The 22372-nt window shown below is 37.4% G+C and overlaps 2 protein-coding genes and 1 long non-coding RNA gene across 4 annotated transcripts in view; all 3 read right to left on the reverse strand.

The window, feature by feature from the left end:
- Positions 1-1195: 1195 nt before the first annotated feature.
- On the reverse strand, positions 1196-9090 carry LOC139118686 (sulfotransferase 6B1-like). The gene is made up of 6 exons (XM_070682107.1): positions 8783-9090; positions 5353-5612; positions 4751-4874; positions 4207-4301; positions 3098-3301; positions 1196-2645 (listed from the first exon to the last, which is right to left on the reverse strand). Exons 1-5 carry the CDS (start codon positions 8931-8933, stop codon positions 3251-3253), a joined length of 681 nt encoding a protein of 226 aa, XP_070538208.1. The 5' UTR covers positions 8934-9090; the 3' UTR covers positions 1196-2645; positions 3098-3250.
- A 1436-nt stretch (positions 9091-10526) lies between these two features.
- On the reverse strand, positions 10527-20848 carry LOC139118684 (sulfotransferase 1A1-like). 2 transcript variants are annotated; one of them, XM_070682104.1, is made up of 7 exons: positions 20587-20848; positions 14371-14531; positions 13397-13656; positions 12980-13103; positions 12695-12789; positions 11826-12042; positions 10527-11179 (listed from the first exon to the last, which is right to left on the reverse strand). In XM_070682104.1, the coding sequence occupies exons 2-7, from the start codon at positions 14519-14521 to the stop codon at positions 11070-11072; spliced, it is 957 nt and encodes a 318-aa protein (XP_070538205.1). In that variant the 5' UTR covers positions 14522-14531; positions 20587-20848; the 3' UTR covers positions 10527-11069. The 2 variants fall into 2 exon arrangements, with proteins under 2 accessions (XP_070538205.1, XP_070538204.1); XM_070682103.1 differs by lacking the exon at positions 20587-20848 and having other exon boundaries at positions 14371-14872.
- An 821-nt stretch (positions 20849-21669) lies between these two features.
- LOC139118688 (uncharacterized) overlaps positions 21670-22372 on the reverse strand; it is a 14934-nt gene continuing 14231 nt past the window's right edge. The window contains exon 4 of the long non-coding RNA XR_011548781.1: positions 21670-22372. This exon is cut by the window's right edge and continues 826 nt beyond it. This is a non-coding gene — a long non-coding RNA (uncharacterized lncRNA).

The following is a 22372-nucleotide window of genomic DNA, read 5'->3' on the forward strand; positions in this document are numbered from 1 at the left end:
ATTGACATGCTAATTACTGTTCTAAAATTATCTCTCTTACACAACTAATTAACTTTCCAGAACATTCCAAACATGACTAATTGAATTCAAGGTTGTGAGGTCATTAAGGTCAGTGACCTTGAGAATGTTCTAGACTAATTGAACTCAGGTCATGATGAGTGTGGGGGGAAATGACCTACATAACACTTGCAACAAAATGACATGGAAGTAGTTGATGTGTCTCTCAGCGATAAGACCAGGAGCTTACGGCACAAAATCTGGACAACCAGAATGACTAAGCAGTTTTCAGGGTTTTTTTTCAACGGCATATCAAACGGCTTGATGGGTCTATTAATTCACCTTCGGGATTAGCTCAGGAATTCTCACTTTCCTCGACCCAATAAGATTATCCGTGGTGCTTTGTTAAAATTAGAACAAAATGCAATCTCCCTGGTAAATCTTTAATCTAATTACACTTGATTTAAATCAAAACCATCAGGCAAAGCAAAATTTTCCGATAAAGTCAATGGACAAATGACCTTCTTGATGACACGGTGGAAAGACCGTACACTTGCTTCTAGTCTGTGGCCATACATCAAAACAAAGTAAATTCAAGGAACAAACTTCAGCATAATGTCGCGTAAGTGGTAGGCTGTTGCGTAGATCGTAGGGTAGATGCGATGGCCCACGGCCAGTAACTGCTGCCGAGAAAAGCAACGGGGCCAGTCTTTAAAGACCGTAGCGCCAGAATGTCACTTTTTTACGGAATAATGGCTGATTTTGCGTTGATGATTTCTACAATGGTATGTCGACTAGCATATAAATGTCCCAGTTTAAAGGGTCATCAGCTGTTATGTTGTGAATTTTAGCCATTAATTACAAACGAATTTGACATAATGTCACACTTAAGGGGACAGCACCTGTGCTTCGTCAGCTACATACAGTGAAATATTAACGTTTGAGTCAACAGCACACTTCGAAGGACGGTGTACAGTCACATTTTAACCTGTGTTTAAGCACTGTCTGCGCATGACCTGTGCACTTTCTTTTGTCTGTGCCTGACATAAGCTAAACTCTGCTTCTATCTTGACTGCATTGTAATGATTGCCGACAAATATCTTAATAACGATAACGAAGTACCAGTTTCTTTCATCGTCAAGATATATAACGATCTTTTTTTTGGTACGGAGACCATAAAGTCAGTGGACAGCAGCTCTGACTTATTACAATACAATTATTTAATACTGTCATTTCTCGACACAGCACCAGCCTAAACTGGAATACCAAAGAAGTAAATATACAAAATCATACTCACATTTTTTAAAAATTTACTCCCCAAAATATGACAATATGAAGTTATCCCATATTTAACACCACTTCGTTAGGTCATATTGTTATCGAGTGAGGGGTGCATGCCGCATCACACGAGTCGAAGAGTTTGTATGGTGCGACCCGTATCCTTATTTTGGTGGCAATACAACCCAACCAAGCTGTTGTACAGTAAGATATAACCTATTTATCACGGAGAAGTTTCATGAAAATCAAAAGGACAGTTTCATTGACAAGACTATGTTTTTTTATAATGCCGCTAGGCTGGGAACATTGTACAGGCGAAATTTGTCAGTATCACACATTGCCTGGCCATAAGGGCAACTGCATACGTCTGTACCCCGAGGAACTGTGTGATTCACCCCAAAAACAGTCTGTTTTTTTTTGGGGGGGGGGGGCTGGGTGACGTATGCTGTTGCCCTCATGGCCAGTCAATATGGTTTTATAACACACCTCAACAGCAGTCATGCACAAGAACGTACCATACACAAAACTTGTCGAATGTAATATGTTGGAATGGTTCTGCAAGATAAAGTTTTTTTTCCGACAGCGTCGCAATACTTCTGCAAAACGTTCAATGCTCCTTTGATTATCGTTCTGGTCGGTTTCGAATCCTTGTTGGAAACCAGAGCATTCAGTTCTTCAGAAAGTAGGATAAACCGAGAAATTTCACGACTATCGTTTCACTCTTTGTTTACATTCCAGTTCGCGCATGCCCAAATGTCGTTTATGATGTCAGCGGGCATCATTCAAAGTTTTTCGGAACTGATGTCAGGCAACAGTTCCGACAAATGATGCTTGGTGACGTCGACGTTGATTAGCACAAAATGAACGCATCCCACATGACTATCACTTGACGAATTTGAACACAAACTGCAATGAGGTGTGTTATAATTTACAGTCACAACGGAAGTCTTGTTAATATCATGATAGTGTAGTTGATCGCGAGGTAAAATAGATACCGGTGTCTTCAATAGTCGTTGTCAAGGACGAGCGAAATGGCGAAACGTTTCGACAGAGAATCTTTCCTTCTTGTCTGCAGGTGATTTGTGTTACCTTAAAATGGTCAAATCAATCTTACCAGCCCAACAATAAAACTACTGAGTGAATTGGATTTAATGTACAAAATGACCCCTACTATCAGTTATGTGCTACTCAGTACGTTTGACTCGTTTGTTCCTAGTGTTAAAAGTTCGAAATATCATGTCACCCTTGCTAAATGTAAAGCTAAAAGCGGTACATGACATCTTCATAGCCTTTCATTTCCTCCTTGTACACCTTATCGAATGCTTCGGCCTGTGCAACGGTAAAGATGTCCTTCCAACCGCCGACTTTACCTGAGAGAGAGAGAGAGAGAGAGAGAGAGAGAGAGAGAGAGAGAGAGAGAGAGAGAGAGAGAGAGAGAGAGAGAGAGAGAGAGAGAGAGGAGAGAGAGAGAGAGAGAGAGAGAGAGAGAGAGAGAGAGAGAGAGGGGGGGGGTTTGATGTGTTTTGTCTCTCTTTATAGTAAACTGTGGATTTTAAATTCGACCACCAGTATTTTTTAGCTGACACACTCAGGGAAATCGCTACCTTTGTGCAATGATCACACACGGCACTTACATTTTATGCCTAATGTACCAAATCTTACACATTCTGTTCCGTTATCTGTTTATATATATATATAAAAATATATATATATATATATATATATATATATATATATATATATATATATATATATATATGCACGTTTACTTACATTAATTCAAGTAAGATGTACATCTAAACCGTATAGTGTATAATCTTACCTTTTCTTTGCCACGCTAAATTTAGTGTTTTCCCGTGTCTCTTATTTCTTTTTTCTTCTTGGAAAAAGAACTCCGGATTCACTGCTCTCTCGTTCCTCTCCTTCATCACCTGGAAACTCGTTGCATGCACCACGGCATCCAGTTGTTCCTCGGTTAGTGGTCGGCCGATGAATCAGCAATAATCTTAATTGCTTGATTGTGATTCTGAGCCAATGTTTTAATGCACAGAGAGAGAGAGAGAGAGAGAGAGAGAGAGAGAGAGAGAGAGAGAGAGAGAGAGAGAGAGAGTTTGTCTTCCATATGTTTAGTCTTTCTTCACTACCACAGCAGCTTATCTGTGCACATGTATACAATTAGCACTTTTATATAGATCAGAAAAGAATTCAATTGTAAAGGTTTGAGAGTCCAAATGTCTGTCCCGAAAGCGCGTTCTACCTTAAATTGAAAAGTCCGCTTAATCAAAAGAGGTTTCCACAGACGGTGATGGTAAAAGTGATGTATATGACGTTTATGATGATGAAGATGATAAAAACGTGTGTGGTTCGATATAGGAAATAAGATAGTAATTGTTTTGGGTGTTTTGCAATTAACCCTGTCCTTTAAATTTATTCTCACCTTGCAGTCTCTCATGACAATGTAGCGGTGGATGAGTCCTTCACCATTTGCACATTGATTACTGTTTTGTCATATTTACAACTCACGTGAATGTGCGTCATTACATCAAAAGAACTATCTGATCACAATCATTCCGTAATTTACAACAAGAAAAAACGCCTGGATGATGTTCCGCGCAGACAGTTTGTTCGCAAATACGCTTTTGATGAAAATAAGCCTTCAAAGATTGTTCGTCAGTATGATCGCATATGCTGAATGAAACCGGGTAAAAGTTGTTGCTCACAGCTCGTCCCCATCTTCTTTGTTTGCAGAATAAAACAAAAATGACGTCATGAATATCTCACCCAAATTTCGTTGTTTCACTTGGTTGGGTAACTGGAACCAAACGTTTTTTATCAGCTCATGATGGTAACGACAATGATAATGATGATGAATTTATATTCAGAACGATTAAAGAACACAAACACATAAGAAACTTCATGATAGACACTAACCGCTTTTATGTCCTCAAACTTCAACCACAGCATCCACGGTTCGTCTTTGTATTTGGACCACTTTTTATAAAACTCCCAAAAACGACCACAAACAGCTACAGCAAAACAAAATGGTGTAAGTTTATCATTTATATTTTCATCAAGTCGCAGACCCCAGACCAGAATCATCCTGAATGTCATGACGGTATATATATATATATATATATATATATATATATATATATATATATATATATATATATATATATATATATATATATATATATATATATATATATATATATATATATATATATATATATATATATATTTGCTTGTATGAATGGATATATGTATGTATGTATGTATGTATGTATTTATGTATGTGTGTGTCTATGTCTATGTCTATGTGTGTATGTGTGTGTTGCTAAGTGGGTGGGATGGGTGTGACAACGGTATGTAATGGAAGATTTGAAATCTGAGACAAATAAAACAGATATCTAGGTGTAAGGGAAATTTATACCTTTACAGGAGCTCATAGAAGAAATATTAATATAACTCTTACTATTGCCTTTGATAAATTCTTCATACAGCTGTTCCCAAGTGCATGAACTGAAGAAGGGAGTGGCACTATGCCAATGATAAAGAGATACTAATACGTCTTTTGGGTTTCTGCTCACAAAGATTGTCTGTAGAAAAAGAATATGTGGCAATTATGAAACAAACCTTACAAGCCATTTTTGCTCAGCGCTATATCAAATCAATATAATAATAAGTTGAAGTAAAACTATTGCTGGTATAATATCTTTTAGTCTGGGCGCTTGACTAGTAAAAAAAATCATAGGTCACTGAACGTTCAAGTCATTCTGGAAATATTTGATATTTGTCTTTTAAGAGTTGTTGTTTAAACTGGATACAAACATAATTCTCACTTTAATGATGCGTAAAATTACCCTTGCTCCGTATTTTACGCTCTCGAAGCAGATGCTTGTTTGAAACTTAATTAAGCATGTCCGGTCTAGCTATTAAAATACAAATTGAAGAAATGCCCATTCGTGTGAGGCTGCGCCGCCTCTCATTTCGGTGAAGTCATTGATTGAATATTTTGGTTCCATCTCGGGCATAATTTCTGATAGGAACAGCCTTGGCTAAGTTACATGTACATACTTTCGGTTTTTTCTGAAAGAACTGAATCGGCACGTAGTCCGGCTGCATGTGTGTTGCTACAACCCTCGGTGAGGGTGCGTCGTTAATGAAGTCCTCTATAAACGATTTCGGATAAAAAAGTCCTTCTTCGACGAGATCAGGGCCTTCTACTGGTCCAAATTCCAACACAGCCATTTTTTCTTTGAATTCAATGAACTCTAAATATTCCAGGTCATTCACGTGGATTATGGCCTTTACCATTTCATTTACCCAGGCCGTACCTGTCGTGAACGGAGAGGATTGTGAGTCACATAGACTTAGCATTGAAATTATAACAATTATCTAGTATGTAGTTTAAGATCAGTTTAGCGCCTTCAATAGCGCTTAGTACTTGGGAAGCCGCTGGAAAAACGTTCACAAATCCCAGTTAAACTTGTGAAAATGAGAAACGACTTTCACATCCTAAAAGTAAGTTCCACTCTTCCTGGCAAGTGTGAAATTGCGTTGTTTAATTCCGGTAGTGTGAAGTCAATAAGCCGATAAAAGGCCAACGTCAAAAGTTTGACTTTTGATAAAGGATTTGATTGTCCTAGCTGACGAAGATTGTTTTAACCTAAAAAAAGTTTTCTATCCGACAACATGATACAGTAAATAGACGGAGTTTTTTGAACAAATACAGGAGGAACGCTCAATTCTATGGAAATTCGGCTCATTTTTGTTTAGATGCACTTGCGGCTTTTACTGACTCAAGTTTTGCATCAAAACTCATGACTGTAGACCTTTGCTGCGAGGGGGGAATGTAATTTTAATACGCTTTCCAATGCATGCTTATTTTTTGCGTTGATATTTATACACAAGATATTTTGGTTGGGTAAATAAACAAGAGTTTAGCATGAGGGTACAGGGGCAGTATTCTGATGAATTTTAACCAGAGTTGATGTACATATAACTATACTTTCCTGCAGGAAGTGAAAGATATCAACGAAGGTTGCCTGTTAAGAGTGAAAAATCAGCCACACAAACCATCTTGCTCGTTTTTCCATGCTTTCAAGCTACTATTCCTGTGTGAAACTGAAATTTGTAATTTGCAACCATATAAAGCATCCCAACACATCATCGACTCCGTCAAATCCTACTCTGTCCTCTCTAACTACCCGCTTAGCAAACTAATAATAGCTATATTCTCCTGTCTATGATAACAAATTGTCCGTTCGCCCCTGAAACCGCTGACAAGTACTCATTTTTATCTTTCGCCACAAGCTTTTTATTAATGTCTGCGTGTTTGACCTTAATTTTTCCCCTCTGTGACGTCATGAAAGCAGGATGGCGCATGCGCTACTTTCGGGTTGTGCTGCGTAGATTATTGTGTTGACCAGACCAAGTTGTAGTCGGTGTGCTTTTGGACTTAAGTCTTTAATAATAACCAGAATGGAAACAGTACGGTTGAATGTAATTTCTGAGCATATTGTTTTTATCCATTCAAAACCTGCAACAGATCACCGTTCACGTCATTTCACGTGAGAAGAGCACCGTGGTCGTTTTATATGAGCTTCTAAGGGAGCGTCCAGTTATTATGGCCGGGTTATGTGCCGGCAAAATCTTCCTGCGCGTCAGGCATAATAAGTGAACCCCTACCCATTGCACCAAAACATCGATGACCCCCTTTTAAGATAAAAATAATTTCATGACCTCCTGCCCCCCCCCCCCAATTGCTTTAGTAAAGCTGCACACACTATCACCTCTTTGGGATAGAATCCATAAAAATAAGATTCTCGATGCGTGTGTGTACAAAACTTTGATATTTGGATTTTATTGATAATCATCTGTTGATGATGTTGATTCACTATACATGATAGTCTATGAGAAAACTATCACAATGCAATACTTGTTCAATACAAAACTATATCTATGCATTATTCAACGTACTTTATTGGAATAGGGATGTTAAAACTTGTATGTGGACAAAAAGATTGACTTTAGAATTTCACCAGAAATGTTCGTCCACGATACATCGGAGTCTATGATAAAATTGTGAATATTGTTTTTTCCAATGAAAAACTTGTTATACTTGTGCAATTAACATTATTGTACTCGATTAGAATATAATGGTGAAAGGTGCATATTATGTGTACAAGAAATCTGATTTTGGAATTTGGCTGAAAATGTTCATCCATTATACATGGGAGAAAACTATGAATATTATTTCCCAATACAAAAATAGGTAAACCTGTGTATTTATGTACTCTTGATTGTTAATATTTGATTAGACTAGGGTGGTAACAAATGGATGTGTTCGACTGACATTGGATTTTGGAATTTCACCGAAATGTAGATTCACTGTTCATGGGAGTCTATGAGGAAACTATGAATAATTGTTTTCCAATACAAAAATAGGTAAATCTGTGTATTTAAGTCCTCTCGATTATTAATATTAATTTAATTGATTGGACTAGGCTGGTTACAAATGGATATGTGTGCAAGAAATTGGATTTTGGAATTTCACAGAAATGCTGATTCACTATACATGAGAGTCTATGAGGACACTATGAAAAAAAATTGTTTTAACACAAAACTATCTAAATCTTGTATTTATAGACATTTGATAATTCATTTTAAAGTTTTAGTTAGCCTAGTATGGTTAAAGGTTGATATGTGTGCAAGAAATTTGATTTTTGAATTGCACTGAAATGTTGATTCACTATACATTGGAGTCTATGAGAAAACTATGAATAATTTTACAATGCTAATCTACATTAATTTGTCCTTTTATAGGTGTTTGATAATTGATACAAATATACTTGATTCAAATAGAGTGTTTGAAAGTTCAGATGTTGACAACAATTGTGGTATTGGAATTTCACCTAAAAATATAATTTCCCTTTTATGCCACTAGTAGTCTACTTGTAGGTAACTGTTAAATAATTTCCCTGACAAATCTTGCTATATTTCCATAATGTAAGTAATAGGAATTGTTCATTGCCCTCAGTTAGCTCGATTTACGATAAGAGAAGCCTCAGAGTTGCCAAGTCAAGATGTTCATTTGACAGATAATTACACTTTTGTTCAGATTTGCAGTTAAATGACTTCAGAAAATGAAATCACGCAGCCAATCATTTTTATCTTTCAGAAAATTTCTGAACACTGAAATTCCTTTTGACGGGACGGATACTTATGAAAATTAAGTGACCCCCTTTGAGCTGTTTGAAAAATACATGACCCCTTTGCAGTTTTCAAATTAAAGGTACCCCCCCCCCCCCTGGATTTTGCCGGCCCATTCACGGCCGTAATAACTGAACGCTCCCTAAGGGGTGGATCACCCATCTTTTGGTAGCTCCATGGATGAACTTACTGAATTACCGACATTGAACTGACTGCGTCGCCTTAAGTCATATCCCGTGGAAAGTGACATCTAGACGTTAAACGTTTCAAAGTACGATTCTGTTTGACTTACCGGATTTGTAGTAGGATATCACGAAAGTATCGTCGTCTCTGATTTCAAAGTTTTTGTACACGGTGTCAATGGTGTTGCGGTTACAGATTGTTGGAAGCAGGTAGCCAGGCCTGTAGTAGTAGGTCTTCTTGAACGGCGGTTTCTCGTCCATTTGGGATTTCAGACAGCGAACGGATACGAAAGAAAAAATGTAGGTATGATTGCGTGGGGTCACAGCTCAAGAATAGAGCACATATGAATTAACTGAATAAGATTTAGTATTGCGTATTTCAAGTGCCTCGTTCAGAAACAGGAAGTTAACCAATCCCAGATAACGCTAAAGGTTAAGAGTCAAAGTTCACCTCCTATATATATATAATAAATAAGGCTTGCTTTTATACCTCATGAATATTTACGCGTTGACACAGGGCAAGATGAATAATACTTATGGTTAGACAACATTCTACAACACATAATACTCTGGTTGATTGTGGGCGTTCACTAATTCATGTAAAGTCGGCACGTCTGTGTATTGTTAATGCTTCTCGGAGAAATGATGAGTTGGAGAAAATTTGAATGACGGAATGTTTAACACCACATCGGATTTATTTGGGAGAATTGGCTCTTTGAATTTTATCAAATTAATCAAAAGTGTTTGGTGCCTTACACCTGAAAGTTGCAATATTACTCATGAAAACAGGTAGATTGCAAAAAAAGAAAAGCAGATGAGATTATATTCAGAATAAACTATAATACACTATCAAATTATCACACAAATAAGTTCCGATCGTGGTACAAAATTCGTTCTTTCCTTGAGATCAACGGCGAATCGAGGCCTTAATATTCGCCCGTCCATACATACTGACGCTGAAAAGTAATAACTTACCATTATAACAATAAGCTATGTAGAGTCCTAATGTTAAGGTCAGAGGCAAGGTCGTACCGTGATTTCGATACGGTCTATTTAAAAACCATGATTTCTCTCGGGGAAAGTGACACTAAATGGCAATGATTTGAAAAAGATTAAAAAGTAAGATTTATTTGCAAACCGACCAACCAGTTTAGTTAGACAGTAAAAGAAATTAACACGTTTGGAACTAATTTTCGATGATTGGATAGTGAAGTAATGACGGTTTACAAGTAAGCTCATCTGTTTTTCTTTTTTAAGCAACCTACTTGTTTTTTAGGAGTAATTTGTAATTTCCAACATTCAGCTAAAGGGCACCCGATACTTTTACGAAATTTTGAAAAAATATAAAGATCCAACTGTCCAAAATCAGTGTTTATTGAGAAGTTGTTCATATGGTGAATCACAGAGCATTCTCAAAGTTCATTGACCGCTTTGTTAATCAATTTAATGAAAAATTTTCATGCAACGGATAAGGCGAAAACTACCATTTTGAAATTTCCGAAAACGAATATAACGAATTTTTTGAACAAAGAATTTACACAAATATACACGGAAATCGTGATACTCAAACAGAGCATTTGCTCTGCGTCACAGTCAAGGCCAGTCTCCTTCGACGAAAAAATAACATAATCAACAAATCTTTTCAGAACATATTGTCATCACAGAGTGCAAATCTAAGATATTCGATAATTGTCTTAAACTAAAAAAATAAAATTATCAATTATAGTAAACTCATACATTATTTTGCATAATTTGAGGAAGATGTTGGCATATTACCTAGATACATATTATTAGCGATAAAGCGTACTTCATAAAAAAAAGTTTTTACTTTAAACAGATCGTAAGGAGCCTGTAGCATCAAACGTTTTAATGCTATGCAAAGCAAGATCAAATATAATTTCATGTCACTTCGTCAGTTTTCATCTCTTCCTATCGTTCATTCGTCAAATACACCAAGGTGACGGTAGTTTACATTCGTTTCAGTGCCGGATGTCAACTGTATTTGAAGCATTACGAGCCCGGAGAACTGAATTCGATCTAAAAATTAATGAACGTTGATCCTAAAATCCAATTTTTTACCTCAATCCTTTATTAATACAAAACTCGCCATGATTCTTCCCTTGAGTACAAAGACACAATCAAATGGACAACAGCTGTGAGATTGATCAAGCTAAGCAAGGGGCTCCAAAATGCATTTCTGAAAGCAGAGAATATGATTGAATATGATTGATAATGCCTTCAAGAGGGTCTCATAGGTTATTCAAAAACATTTGCCGATTAATATCACAATAAATTGATAGGTAGGTTAAGCTTTTAAGATTTGGTTTTCTTTCATATATTTGATTTTGTTGTATTGATATGCCAAGCTTTGAATGTCTTTGTTAGAAAAACGGAATACTAAAATTGGTACATGACATCTTCATATCCTTTCATTTGCTCCTTGTACACCTTATCGAATGCTTCGCTCTGTGCGACGGTGAATGTGTTCTTCCAACCACCTACTTGACCTGAGAGAGAGAGAGAGAGAGAGAGAGAGAGAGAGAGAGAGAGAGAGAGAGAGAGAGAGAGAGAGAGAGAGAGAGGTTGAGAGAAGTACTATTACTGCAAGCAAACTAATCATTAACTTTCATCAAATTTATTGCACAAGTGTCACTTCCCTTCAATAACCCTGAGTTAATCGACTGGTACTGTTTATACTGATGAATCGAATAAAAATTGATTCGCAAAAACTTCAGTTTTTGTTCAGCATTAAACATTTGGCGTTTATTTTCCTATAGTAATCAATAAACATATTTAAGAATATGTCGTTGTGAATCATCTTTTAACTATGTAACACAGCTATAGGCGTTTAATATATATGGTTTGCCTATATAGTACCCAACAAATCGATTCTCATTTTAACATCAGAACACATGTTAGAGAAAAAAATTACTGCACATGCCGATTAGAATACCGGTAGTGAAACAGATGTAGACAATTTCTGACATCATGGTAGCCAGTGAATACCAAATGACTTATTGCTATCATTGCTAGTATACCTCAGACAAGGAACAACGGATATATTTGCACTAAAAGTTACACGGAGTAAACTTTATCATCAACTTTCCTGATTGTTGTACTTCTCTAACAAATTGACATTAAAGCTTGCCTCACCTTTTCTTTGCCACTGCGCTTTTGGTTTTGTTTCTTCGTCCTTCCCACTCTCTCCACTTTTGTGCCCTTTCGGGAAAAAGAACTCCGGATTCACGGCCCGTTCGTTCCTTTCCTTCATCACCTTGAAACTTGTTGCGTGCACCACGGCATCCAGTTGTTCCTCGGTTAGTGGTCGACCGATGAAATCAGCGATCTTCCTTATTGCCTGTTTCGGATCCTAATTCAATCGGAACATTTGTGTCACAGATAGACGGCACTGAGTGCTTGCCATGCATTTAATACAGCTCCTCTCCATAGCACTAACTTGTCTTTCACAATTACAGGTTCCCATTCCCCCAAAAATTGCTTAGTTTGAACATGAATGATTTACTTTCAAAATAATTCGTAATTTATTAAGATTTATCTTGAATCAAACATAGTGATTAATGGGGCTGAACAACTCCTAATATTTGCCAAAAAGCGATTTGGCCTTCTGTTCTCAGGATATAGAGATACGGATAAACGTTTTAACTCTGATATATTACTCTTATTATTTTCGTCGTTTGCTAGTGATGATGAAGATGATGATAATGATGATAGTGACAACGATGAATATAGTGATGATGATGATGACGATGAATATGATGATGAATATTATGATGATGATGATGATGATGATGATGATGATGATGATGATGATGGAGACGATGATGATGAACGATGATGATGATGGAGACGATGATGACTACGTCAGTGTTGATGATGAGGAGGCGGAAGAGGACGAGAAGAAAGACCATACTAGTGGAGAAATGAACAAAGACCGAAAAACAGTGGGAATATTACATTACATTATGAGGATATTTATTTGAAACTGTAAGATGAAAACTAACCGCTTTCATGTCTTCAAACGTCAACCACAGCATCCATGACTCTTGCTTGTACATGGACCATTTCTTGTAAAAATCCCAGACTGCACCACAAACAGCTGGAGCGAAATAATATTAGAGTTTGCACCATTTTACAAGCTATTTATAGACATCGGTACAAGATACATCTTTCCAAGTAATGATTAGTTACCCGCTGGCTACAACATAAGGACCGAGACACCAAAACCCCCCGAAAACTGGTCGAGAATTCAATATACCGGGATCCCAGGATATAAAAATGAAACTTACTGTTTCCTTTTATGTACTCTTCGCATAACAGCTCCCAAGGACATGGACTTAGGAAAGGAATGGAGTGATGCCAATGATAGAGTGATACGACAGCGTCTTTTGGGTTTCTGCTTACAAACAAGGTCTGAAATATTGTGATATTTTTGAAAAGTTAAATAGCAGCCTACGTTGTCTACGGTGTATTGAAGTATGAACAGCGTTGTCTAAAGAACAGAAATGTTCAAAATTTTAGTAATATGAAAGTCAACGTTCAGAAAGTTTCATGCTGTGGCGTACACATGTCGTTATTTTCGCAAGAGCGGCGTTTGTAAGGTGACAAGCGCGCTGACTAAAGCCTGTATTGAAAAGGCTGTGGAACTTCATATAGACTTCATGCAAATAATGTACGAAACATTCAACGGAGGATTAAATTCGTACTTTCGGTTTTTTCTGAAAGAACTGAGTCGGCATATATTCGGGTAGCACATGCGTCGATAGAACCCGGGGTGAGGGCGTGTCCCTGATAAAATCCTCTATAAACGATTTTGGGCAGAAGACGTTCTCTTCGACAAGGTCGGGATGGTCTGCAGGTCCAAATTCCAATGTAGCCAGCTTTTTGTAAAACTCGACCGACTCCAAATATTCTAGGTCATCCACGTGAAGAATTGCCTTCAACATCTCATTTGTCCAGGCCGTACCTGTTGAGGTCACCAAGGGTTGTTAATTATGACAGGCAATTAACATTTTGCCCCTTAGATAACTTAGCACAGAAACCGCATTACGATGGCACGTATCTTTACAATTCAGGTATCAGTTTAACACCTCCCGAACTTTTTCGCTCTAAACATGTTTAAATTTCGAATAATACCCTGGCAGACGACAAGTAAATATATGGAAAATAACGATGGATTTAGCCTGTCAACAGAAATCTGGCTTTATGGGTAATTTTAAAGTAAAAAAAAAACTACAATTAGAGAGTGACGAGAAGGTGATGCCCAGGATTCACTATATAGGCTTTTCAATTTCTCAAAACTAGATAAAATTAAGTATGCGCCTCGAAAGTGAATGACTTAAACTTTTGTTCAAACCTTTCTCGAGAAGTGTCGCAACCATTCTCTTTCAAAACCAAGAATAAAATTGGGAATCACAGTGCAAATTTTGGTTCTGGAGAAACAAATAACCCAAGATTTACCGGTATGTTAAATTCAAACTGGCAGCCATCCATGTGTTAATACTATGTAGTAAAATATAATTTTCAAATTTCAAAAAACTTAGAGGGTGAACACTTTTCTTACACCAAGAGATATATGCAATGAGCGCCTCCCACGGGTGGTAGATCAGAAATGAACTGTAAAAGTTCGAAAGTTCAAATATCTGTCCCCGAATTAAACGGTACGTTAAGTTATGCTCACCAGACTTTGCGTAGGTTACCAGGAAGGTATCGTCGTCCCTGATATCCAAGTTTTTGTACACGCCGTCGATGGTGTTGCGGCTGAAGATCGCCGGCAGCAGGTAGTTAGGTCGATAGTAATACGTCTTATTGAATGGTGGTTTTACGTCCATCTTGCTTTGTCTGGGAATTTAGACAGCGAGAGATTACGAAGAAAGGAGCTATGTTATGTGGTGAAAAAGTAGCCTGCGTGTACTTTTGGCAGGTGTACACCCGTATATATTTCCCCCGCTGAGGACAAAATTTACTTGGGCGGTCCAGTATCTGTCAGACAGTTTAATAATTTCGTAGGGCTATTGTGGTAGCAAGTTGTTGTGTTGCAAGAAAGTTATTCATTTATAAAAGTCTCGTTAGACGAAATTTCTTGACCACGTGATCCAGTGGTGATCCCATTGATACTTGTGCTTGCGCCTACTGTCACGTGCCAAACAATTGTTACCTACATATGAAATGATATTTTTTGAGGAAAGAGCGATCACCAGAATTGAAGTAAAAGACAACTTTGAATGCTGCGTTTTGAAGCACACGTGTAAACCCGTGTTGTATTGTAATCCGCAGTTTTATATACAGGCTACCACGGATAATTGACATTTATATTATCAAATACCAAATTTTCGAATACAATACGTTACACTGGACTTTTGTCCATGATAGGCATGTGAATTCGGGCATTGCACTATGTCCTGAGTTTCTTGTGTTAGTATCTCTGTTCTGAACAGTAAAGTGACAATAACGTTGGCAATCAGAGGGCTGTTGTCTGCAAAAATGCCTATACAGTGGACCATGGTGCGTTAAATTTACAGGCAAGCCAGCCATGTTGATACCGTTAGCCACAGTCCGAAGAAACAGCAAACTTCTTACCGAGAAACTGTTTCGTGAACATGTAATATTTGCGGGCAAATTTGCCGGTTTTTTCGAGTTACGAAGACACAGAGATCAATGTGGAAAACGCATGCGCAAAGACAGAATTTTTCGCCGATGGCAAATGGCCATATTATTCATTGTTCAGCTGCCCGCATAGTCGGCTGAAAATATGGTTTGACCCTAAAAAATTGCTACAAAAGGTTTCTCAACGGTTTTTTGATAGAGTCAAATGTGCTTAATAACATATTAAAAGTCTACCAAAATCTGACCACCGGAAACGCGTCATTTTCAAGATGGCGTCCAAGATGGCCGCCATATACTTAAAATGGCCATAACTATACCAAAAAAATTGCTACAAAAGGTTTCTCAACGGTTTTTGATAGAGTCAAATGTGCTTAATAACATAGTAAAAGTCTACCAAAATCTGACCACCGGAAACGCGTCATTTTCAAGATGGCGTCCAAGATGGCCGCATATACTTAAAATGGCCATAACTACTTAAATATTAAACCTAGACTAGTGATGTCTGTGTCTACCACCATGTTTTAGTGGTTTAGGAATCCAACTATCATATCTAGATTATAGGCAAGTGGTCATAAGTCCCATAATTTGCATATTTGTACATGTATTAAAAAAAATCACTGTCACATTCTTCGTCCAGAACATGTTGCTCATGTGGATTTTCACAATTTCCGAGGTTAGGTAGTAAAGGGAAAGCAACTCCACACATCGTTCATATTTTGGGTGTTTGCGTTTTGTGTATGAAATTGTGTATAATATAGGTGTATGTCATGTTTGGCTGTTTTAAGAAAAGTGTTGCTTAGCCATGGTGAGACGTATCCGTAATCTACGTGTCTTGATGTTACTCCACACTGGAGTGGAGAGACAAGTGTGACACTGCGATCCGTTGGCGCTGCATTTCGAAAACAGAGTTTTCTTCATCAGTCGCTTGAAATTCATTCTTGATTGGTGAGACGTGTTGAATGGTTGATTGTTTTTATTTGGTAGTATATTGTTCCACTTACATTTGGTGTTCAAGTAGGGAAGCTAGAATGTCTACTGGTTGGTCTTGTTGTGTTTGTGTAGGTTCGTGTGAACCTGAGTTCGAGCTGTCGTCGCTTTTGAAGTCTGGCACTTATAAGTGTATTGCCTATATTTCTGTTCCTTTATATGCGATTATTGGTTGATTTTGGAACAGTTTTTTATTTAGTGTTTCGTCTTTTCAAGTTCATTTCAGTTTTCTGTCAAGGCTTGCTTGATTTTTGTCATTTCGATGTTACGGGCTATATGTTGTTATGAAGACTACTGTACAAAATACATGATAGCTCTGCTAAAAATAATCTTTAAAAACAACACATTTGAATTAAACGATGAATTCTACCGGCAAATATGGGATGCTCTATGGGGTCTCCCTCGTCGCTGGAAATAGCAGATATTACATTTCACGAGACAGAAATGAGAATAATACAGAAACACAAACAACAAATGCCGACCTGGCTGAGGTTCAGGGACGATGTTTTCCTGATTTTGATCGGAACACAACACGAACTCAATGAATTCATATCAAACATCAACAAAATGCATCCTATTTTCAAATTTTTCGTTTGGAAGCTCCTCTCAAGAAATCACATATTTAGACCTGACTATCTACAAAGGTCGTCGATACAAAAGAACATTCCCAACACCAAGACACACTTAAAACCAACAGATACATTCCAGTTCTTACAAAGAAACTCATGCCATCCGGCAGCAACATTCAAAGGTCTGATCAAAGGTGAAACATTATGATACATCAGAACATGCAACAACGAAACCGATTTTACAGAGAAAGTCACACAATTTAGTGAAAAATTACAAGACCGACAATATAAAAATACCGCAATTATACGGTGTCCATCACATTTGATCTGAATTGGTACATACCAGTATGGGTACCAAAGATCAACAATAAATGTTGTTTCTATCAGTGCAGGAAACATCCAAGTTGATGTTATGACAATGATTTCTGCACAGTACAGCCAGAAAAACAACAAGAAATATATAAACCAGAAAAACAAGAATGACAAAAGTAAATAACGTCTGAAACTTTAGGTACTGGAGGTCAACTTTAGCAACATGCATAGCAAAAACAGCTAGTCCCTCTTAGTTTGAGCAGGTCTGTTAATATGTAACAGTTCAAAAACAATGACAGGAAATGACTCAAGGTCAGTGGAGTAGCCTGTTTCAGTCACTGGCATGCCACCACTCCTACATATTTGCAGGATTTCCCTTTTTCTTACCTCATTTGCACATTTTTGACGTCCATTTGAAGAACGTCACGTCTCAGCCCCTGCATCTACCCTGTACACCAAATACTGAGATGATAGCTTTGGCGGTAAGGGAGCTTTTGCGTGTGACGGACATACATCCGCACTAACATACCCACATACATACATAGAGACACACAGACGCCACCGACTCACCATAAAAGCTGTTTTTGTTATTTATGTACATACCAAATATGAGCTAAAAATGAAATAGAACGCATTATCAGAGAAACAGATCATAAAAGCAGAAAAAAAACAGCTTGAACAACAAAAAGAAAGAAAGAACGCCACCAACAATACAGTAGTCTTCATAACAACATATAGCCCGTAACATCGAAATGACAAAAATCAAGCAAGCCTTGACAGAAAACTGAAATGAACTTGAAAAAGACGAAACACTAAATAAAAAACTGTTCCAAAATCAACCAATAATCGCATATAGAAGGAACAGAAATATAGGCAATACACTTATAAGTGCCAGACTTCACAAAAGCGACGACAGCTCGAACTCAGGTTCACACGAACCTACACAAACACAACAAGACCAACCAGTAGACATTCTAGCTTCCCTACTTGAACACCAAATGTAAGTGGAAGAATATACTACCAAATAAAAACAATCAACCATTCAACACGTCTCACCAATCAAGAATGAATTTCAAGCGACTGATGAAGAAAACTCTGTTTTCGAAATGCAGCGCCAACGGATCGCAGTGTCACACTTTTCTCTCCACTCCAGTGTGGAGTAACATCAAGACACGTAGATTACGGATACGTCTCACCATGGCTAAGCAACACTTTTCTTAAACAGCCAAACATGACATACACTATATTATACACAATTTCATACACAAAACGCAAACACCCAAAATATGAACGATGTGTGGAGTTGCTTTCCCTTTACTACCTAACCTCGGAAATTGTGAAAATCCACATGAGCAACATGTTCTGGACGAAGAATGTGACAGTGATTATTTTTAATACATGTACAAATATGCAAATTATGGGACTTATGACCACTTGCCTATAATCTAGATATGATAGTTGGATTCCTAAACCACTAAAACATGGTGGTAGACACAGACATCACTAGTCTAGGTTTAATATTTAAGTAGTTATGGCCATTTTAAGTATATGGCGGCCATCTTGGACGCCATCTTGAAAATGACGCGTTTCCGGTGGTCAGATTTTGGTAGACTTTTACTATGTTATTAAGCACATTTGACTCTATCAAAAACCGTTGAGAAACCTTTTGTAGCAATTTTTTTTGGTATAGTTATGGCCATTTTAAGTATATGGCGGCCATCTTGGACGCCATCTTGAAAATGACGCGTTTCCGGTGGTCAGATTTTGGTAGACTTTTAATATGTTATTAAGCACATTTGACTCTATCAAAATCCGTTGAGAAACCTTTTGTAGCAATTTTTTTTGGGGTAAGGTCTTTTTTTTTCATAAATGCAGCCGACTATATAGACAGTGATGGTCCTTACTTATTTGCTGCAGCGATGTACTTATAGAATGTTGGTTGCGAAGGAGCGGTGGCAACCGTATCATTTATAGATGGTATTCCGATTTTGGACCATTCCACTTCACCGGGTGGTTGTGATGCTATTTCAGAGCAAATAATCTAATTATTAAGATCTCAATACAGATTTCCACAATTTGAAGGATGTTTATTTTTCCATCGAATACGACGTACGATGTAAAACATAGGCTAGAGTGGGTAATGTGAATAATTTTTCGTGTTTTGAAAAATAAAACTCTGCCCTTCTCGAAAGTTGCGAGCCCCACCAGAATCGGGTCAAAATCAACCTCGCTCAATGCGCGTGGACGGAGTTTGCATCTCTGCAAATGCAATGCAAGGTGGATATAGTGCAGTTGTACCAGTCTGTTCATCTTCAAGAATTATCCATGTCCTTCCTTACACGTTCCATATGCCGACTTAACCATCTTAAAAAGGAGTTTGTGAGCAGATTAGGGAAAACTTAAAGTGAGTATAGCTTCGTAAATCCTTCATTGTAATACACTGTGTACAATGTACACCATACATTTTGTCGCAGTACGAATAAAATATTTATTTTGTTACATCGTCTGCTCGTGTATTTTTGTGGCTCATTTATGGCTTTACTCGATATAATTCACTACATCGATATATTGTGGTTCTGTCATGATGCAGTCGACCAAGACTGTACTCTTCAGCAGCGATATGAAAGGACCATACAGGACCGTGTCGGCCATATGATACAGAACAAAAATGTTCAACGCGTTTGTTTGTTTTATCCAAAGCCTGATCAATGGTATATATTTTCTTACTTTATTATTAGCATATGTTGATAACTTCAAACCATGACTTACTAATACTCGGAAGCAAAATTGACCCAATTAAAGTGAGCAAAATCACAAATGACCCGAAGTGCAGGTCAACAACGGCGACCTGAACGTCCATGGAAACACAAAGCTTGTTTTAATCTTACTAGCACTATACTATAGCTTAATCCAAGCTTGCCAATCAATCCTGTCGCAAAATTGTGGTCATCGAAGCTTGGAACAATATTTGCTTAAACAATCATTTCCGACGCTTTGAAACATTAGCTTTCACAAAGGTCAGTTTTTGGGAAAATATCTTCTTCTCTGAAACTGCATGTTCGATTTCTTTGCAATTTTACGTGGCTCGGCCAAGCCGTGGTCGCACACAATGCATCTGTCGAACCTATTGGGGTACATTCCCGACCTTTCAAGATTCCTCTAAAATCCTTAAAAAGTAGTATGAGCATGGAAAAAACTGACGACGTACTTTCGAGATGATAATGATACAAGTTTTCCATTCATACCAAAGAGGTCGAGGTGACCAGGGCTGATGGGGTCAAAACGGTCAGGGGTCGAGGAGACCAGAGGCTGCTGCAGTTATGCAGCTCACAAATTACCCGCATCAAAAATACGGGAAAGGGTTATTAGCTTCATAACCGCCGCACAGTGTCTTCTAGGAATACAAAGCAATGCACACTTACCACTCTCCTTCATCAACTTGGACGAAAATCACGAACGCAGCTAGTGTTCGGTAGATGTGCTGTACAATCGATCCGGCTGGCGGAAGTTGTTCGCACTAGTTACGCACACACGGCATACATAACTGTCGGAGTTCAGAAGTTCAGAATATAGTGCGTGCCGTGTTGCGCTGAAATGATGACCTGTTAAAGGTTGCTAGTTTGGCATTATTGGTTGACATTTAGCAAGTAATATACTTTTAAACAATTGCTAAATAGATAAAACTTTGAAATCATGGTCACTACTTCCGCTACTGTTCGCTAACCAAAATCTCATTTGCATAAATGAATCATGCCCCATATCCTGCAATAATGGCATAACCAAGCTATATCTGTACATTTATATACGTTTGATAATATGTGTAAATGTACTTTGCTTGAAGTTGGAAGAATAACGTGCTTCTGTGCACAAGAACTTTGATTTTTGGATTTCATCAAAAATGTTGATTCACTATACATCGTAATCTATGAGAGAACTATTTTTTTTTTTCAAATATAAAACTAGCAACATCTATGCATTGATTGACGTTTGCCAATAGATATTAATGTACTTGATTGGACTAGAGAGGTTTCATTCAAGTGCAGCCAAGTGCAAGAAATTTAATTTTTGAATTTCACCGAAATGTTGATTCACTACACGTGGAAGTCTATGAGGAAACTATGAATACTTTTTTGAATGCAAAACTAGCTAAATCTGTTTATGTATATATTCTTGATTATTGGCATTAATATACTTGATTAAACAAGGGTGGTTAAAGGTACGGGTGTGTGCTACAAATTAGATTTTTGGAATTTCATCGAAATGTTGATTCACTGTCCATGCTAGTCTAAGAGAAAATTACGTCACAATTATTATGTGACCAAGTGGTTAATAGCAAAATGGGGATGAAAAGCATTTGCAAGTTCTGCTGTTGTTTAAAGGAAGGTTGAAATTTTTCAAGACATTGTTATTATAGTTAAAAAGTTTTCTACCAATGGCTTTTCTGTATAAGTAGGAAACTATAGGTGGTTCTTGAAATTTAAAATATATAGGTATTTTTTGCACAATTTTCTGATCATGCAAAATATTGCTAATGTTTATTTGGTCAATCCCTTTGTTTACAAATGGTACATGAAAAAATAAACGCGTGTCACTGTTCAAGAGTTCTGTTCTATAAGAATACTTCAGTTTTTTTAATTTAATATTATATAATACTGTGATTTCAATTCGAGTGTTATTTGAAAGAAGTTCAAAAAGATATACAAAATGATACACACATGCTTTTTTTTAAATTTACTTCCAAAAAATATGATAATACGTAGTTATCCAACATTTATTACAGCTTTGTCGGGTCGTATTGTCACAGGATGGAGATGTCTCGTCACACGAGTCGAAGGGTTTGTATGATGCGACCCGCATCCTCACTTGGTGACAATGAAGCCAAATCAAGCGGTTATACAGACAGAGAGTAATCTATATATCCCTATATATCCCAGAAAAGTTTCTTGAAAATCAAGAAATTTTCATTGAAAGGACTATGATTTTCTAAATTCCGCTAAACTGGGATTATTAAGGTAGGTATGCGTCTCGAAAGTGAAAGACTGGAACTTTTGTTCAGACTTTCTTAAATGTAAATTTCAACCTGTCTCTTACAAAATCAACAATGAAGATCGCGGGTCACAGTGTAAAGTTGAGAACCAGCGAATTAAATCGCCAAACATTTTGCTATATTTGAAATTCAAAATGACCGCCATCCCTGTGTTAACATTA

The sequence above is a fragment of the Ptychodera flava genome, chromosome 19 (assembly GCF_041260155.1).
Source record: "Ptychodera flava strain L36383 chromosome 19, AS_Pfla_20210202, whole genome shotgun sequence".
Classification (NCBI taxonomy): domain Eukaryota; kingdom Metazoa; phylum Hemichordata; class Enteropneusta; family Ptychoderidae; genus Ptychodera; species Ptychodera flava.

Excerpts from the sequence above, each read along its gene's own strand:
- LOC139118686 (XM_070682107.1), bottom strand. The coding sequence starts at position 8,933 with ATGGACGAGAAACCGCCGTTCAAGAAGACCTACTACTACAGGCCTGGC. Across the intron at positions 5,613-8,782 it reads GATATCCTACTACAAATCCG|GTACGGCCTGGGTAAATGAA; the intron begins GTAAGTCAAACA and ends CGTTCACGACAG. Across the intron at positions 4,302-4,750 it reads AGAATTTATCAAAGGCAATA|CTGTTTGTGGTCGTTTTTGG; the intron begins GTAAGAGTTATA and ends GTTTTGCTGTAG.
- LOC139118684 (XM_070682104.1), bottom strand. The coding sequence starts at position 14,521 with ATGGACGTAAAACCACCATTCAATAAGACGTATTACTATCGACCTAAC. Across the intron at positions 13,657-14,370 it reads GGTAACCTACGCAAAGTCTG|GTACGGCCTGGACAAATGAG; the intron begins GTGAGCATAACT and ends TGACCTCAACAG. Across the intron at positions 12,043-12,694 it reads CGTTTGAAGACATGAAAGCG|GATCCGAAACAGGCAATAAG; the intron begins GTTAGTTTTCAT and ends CGATTGAATTAG.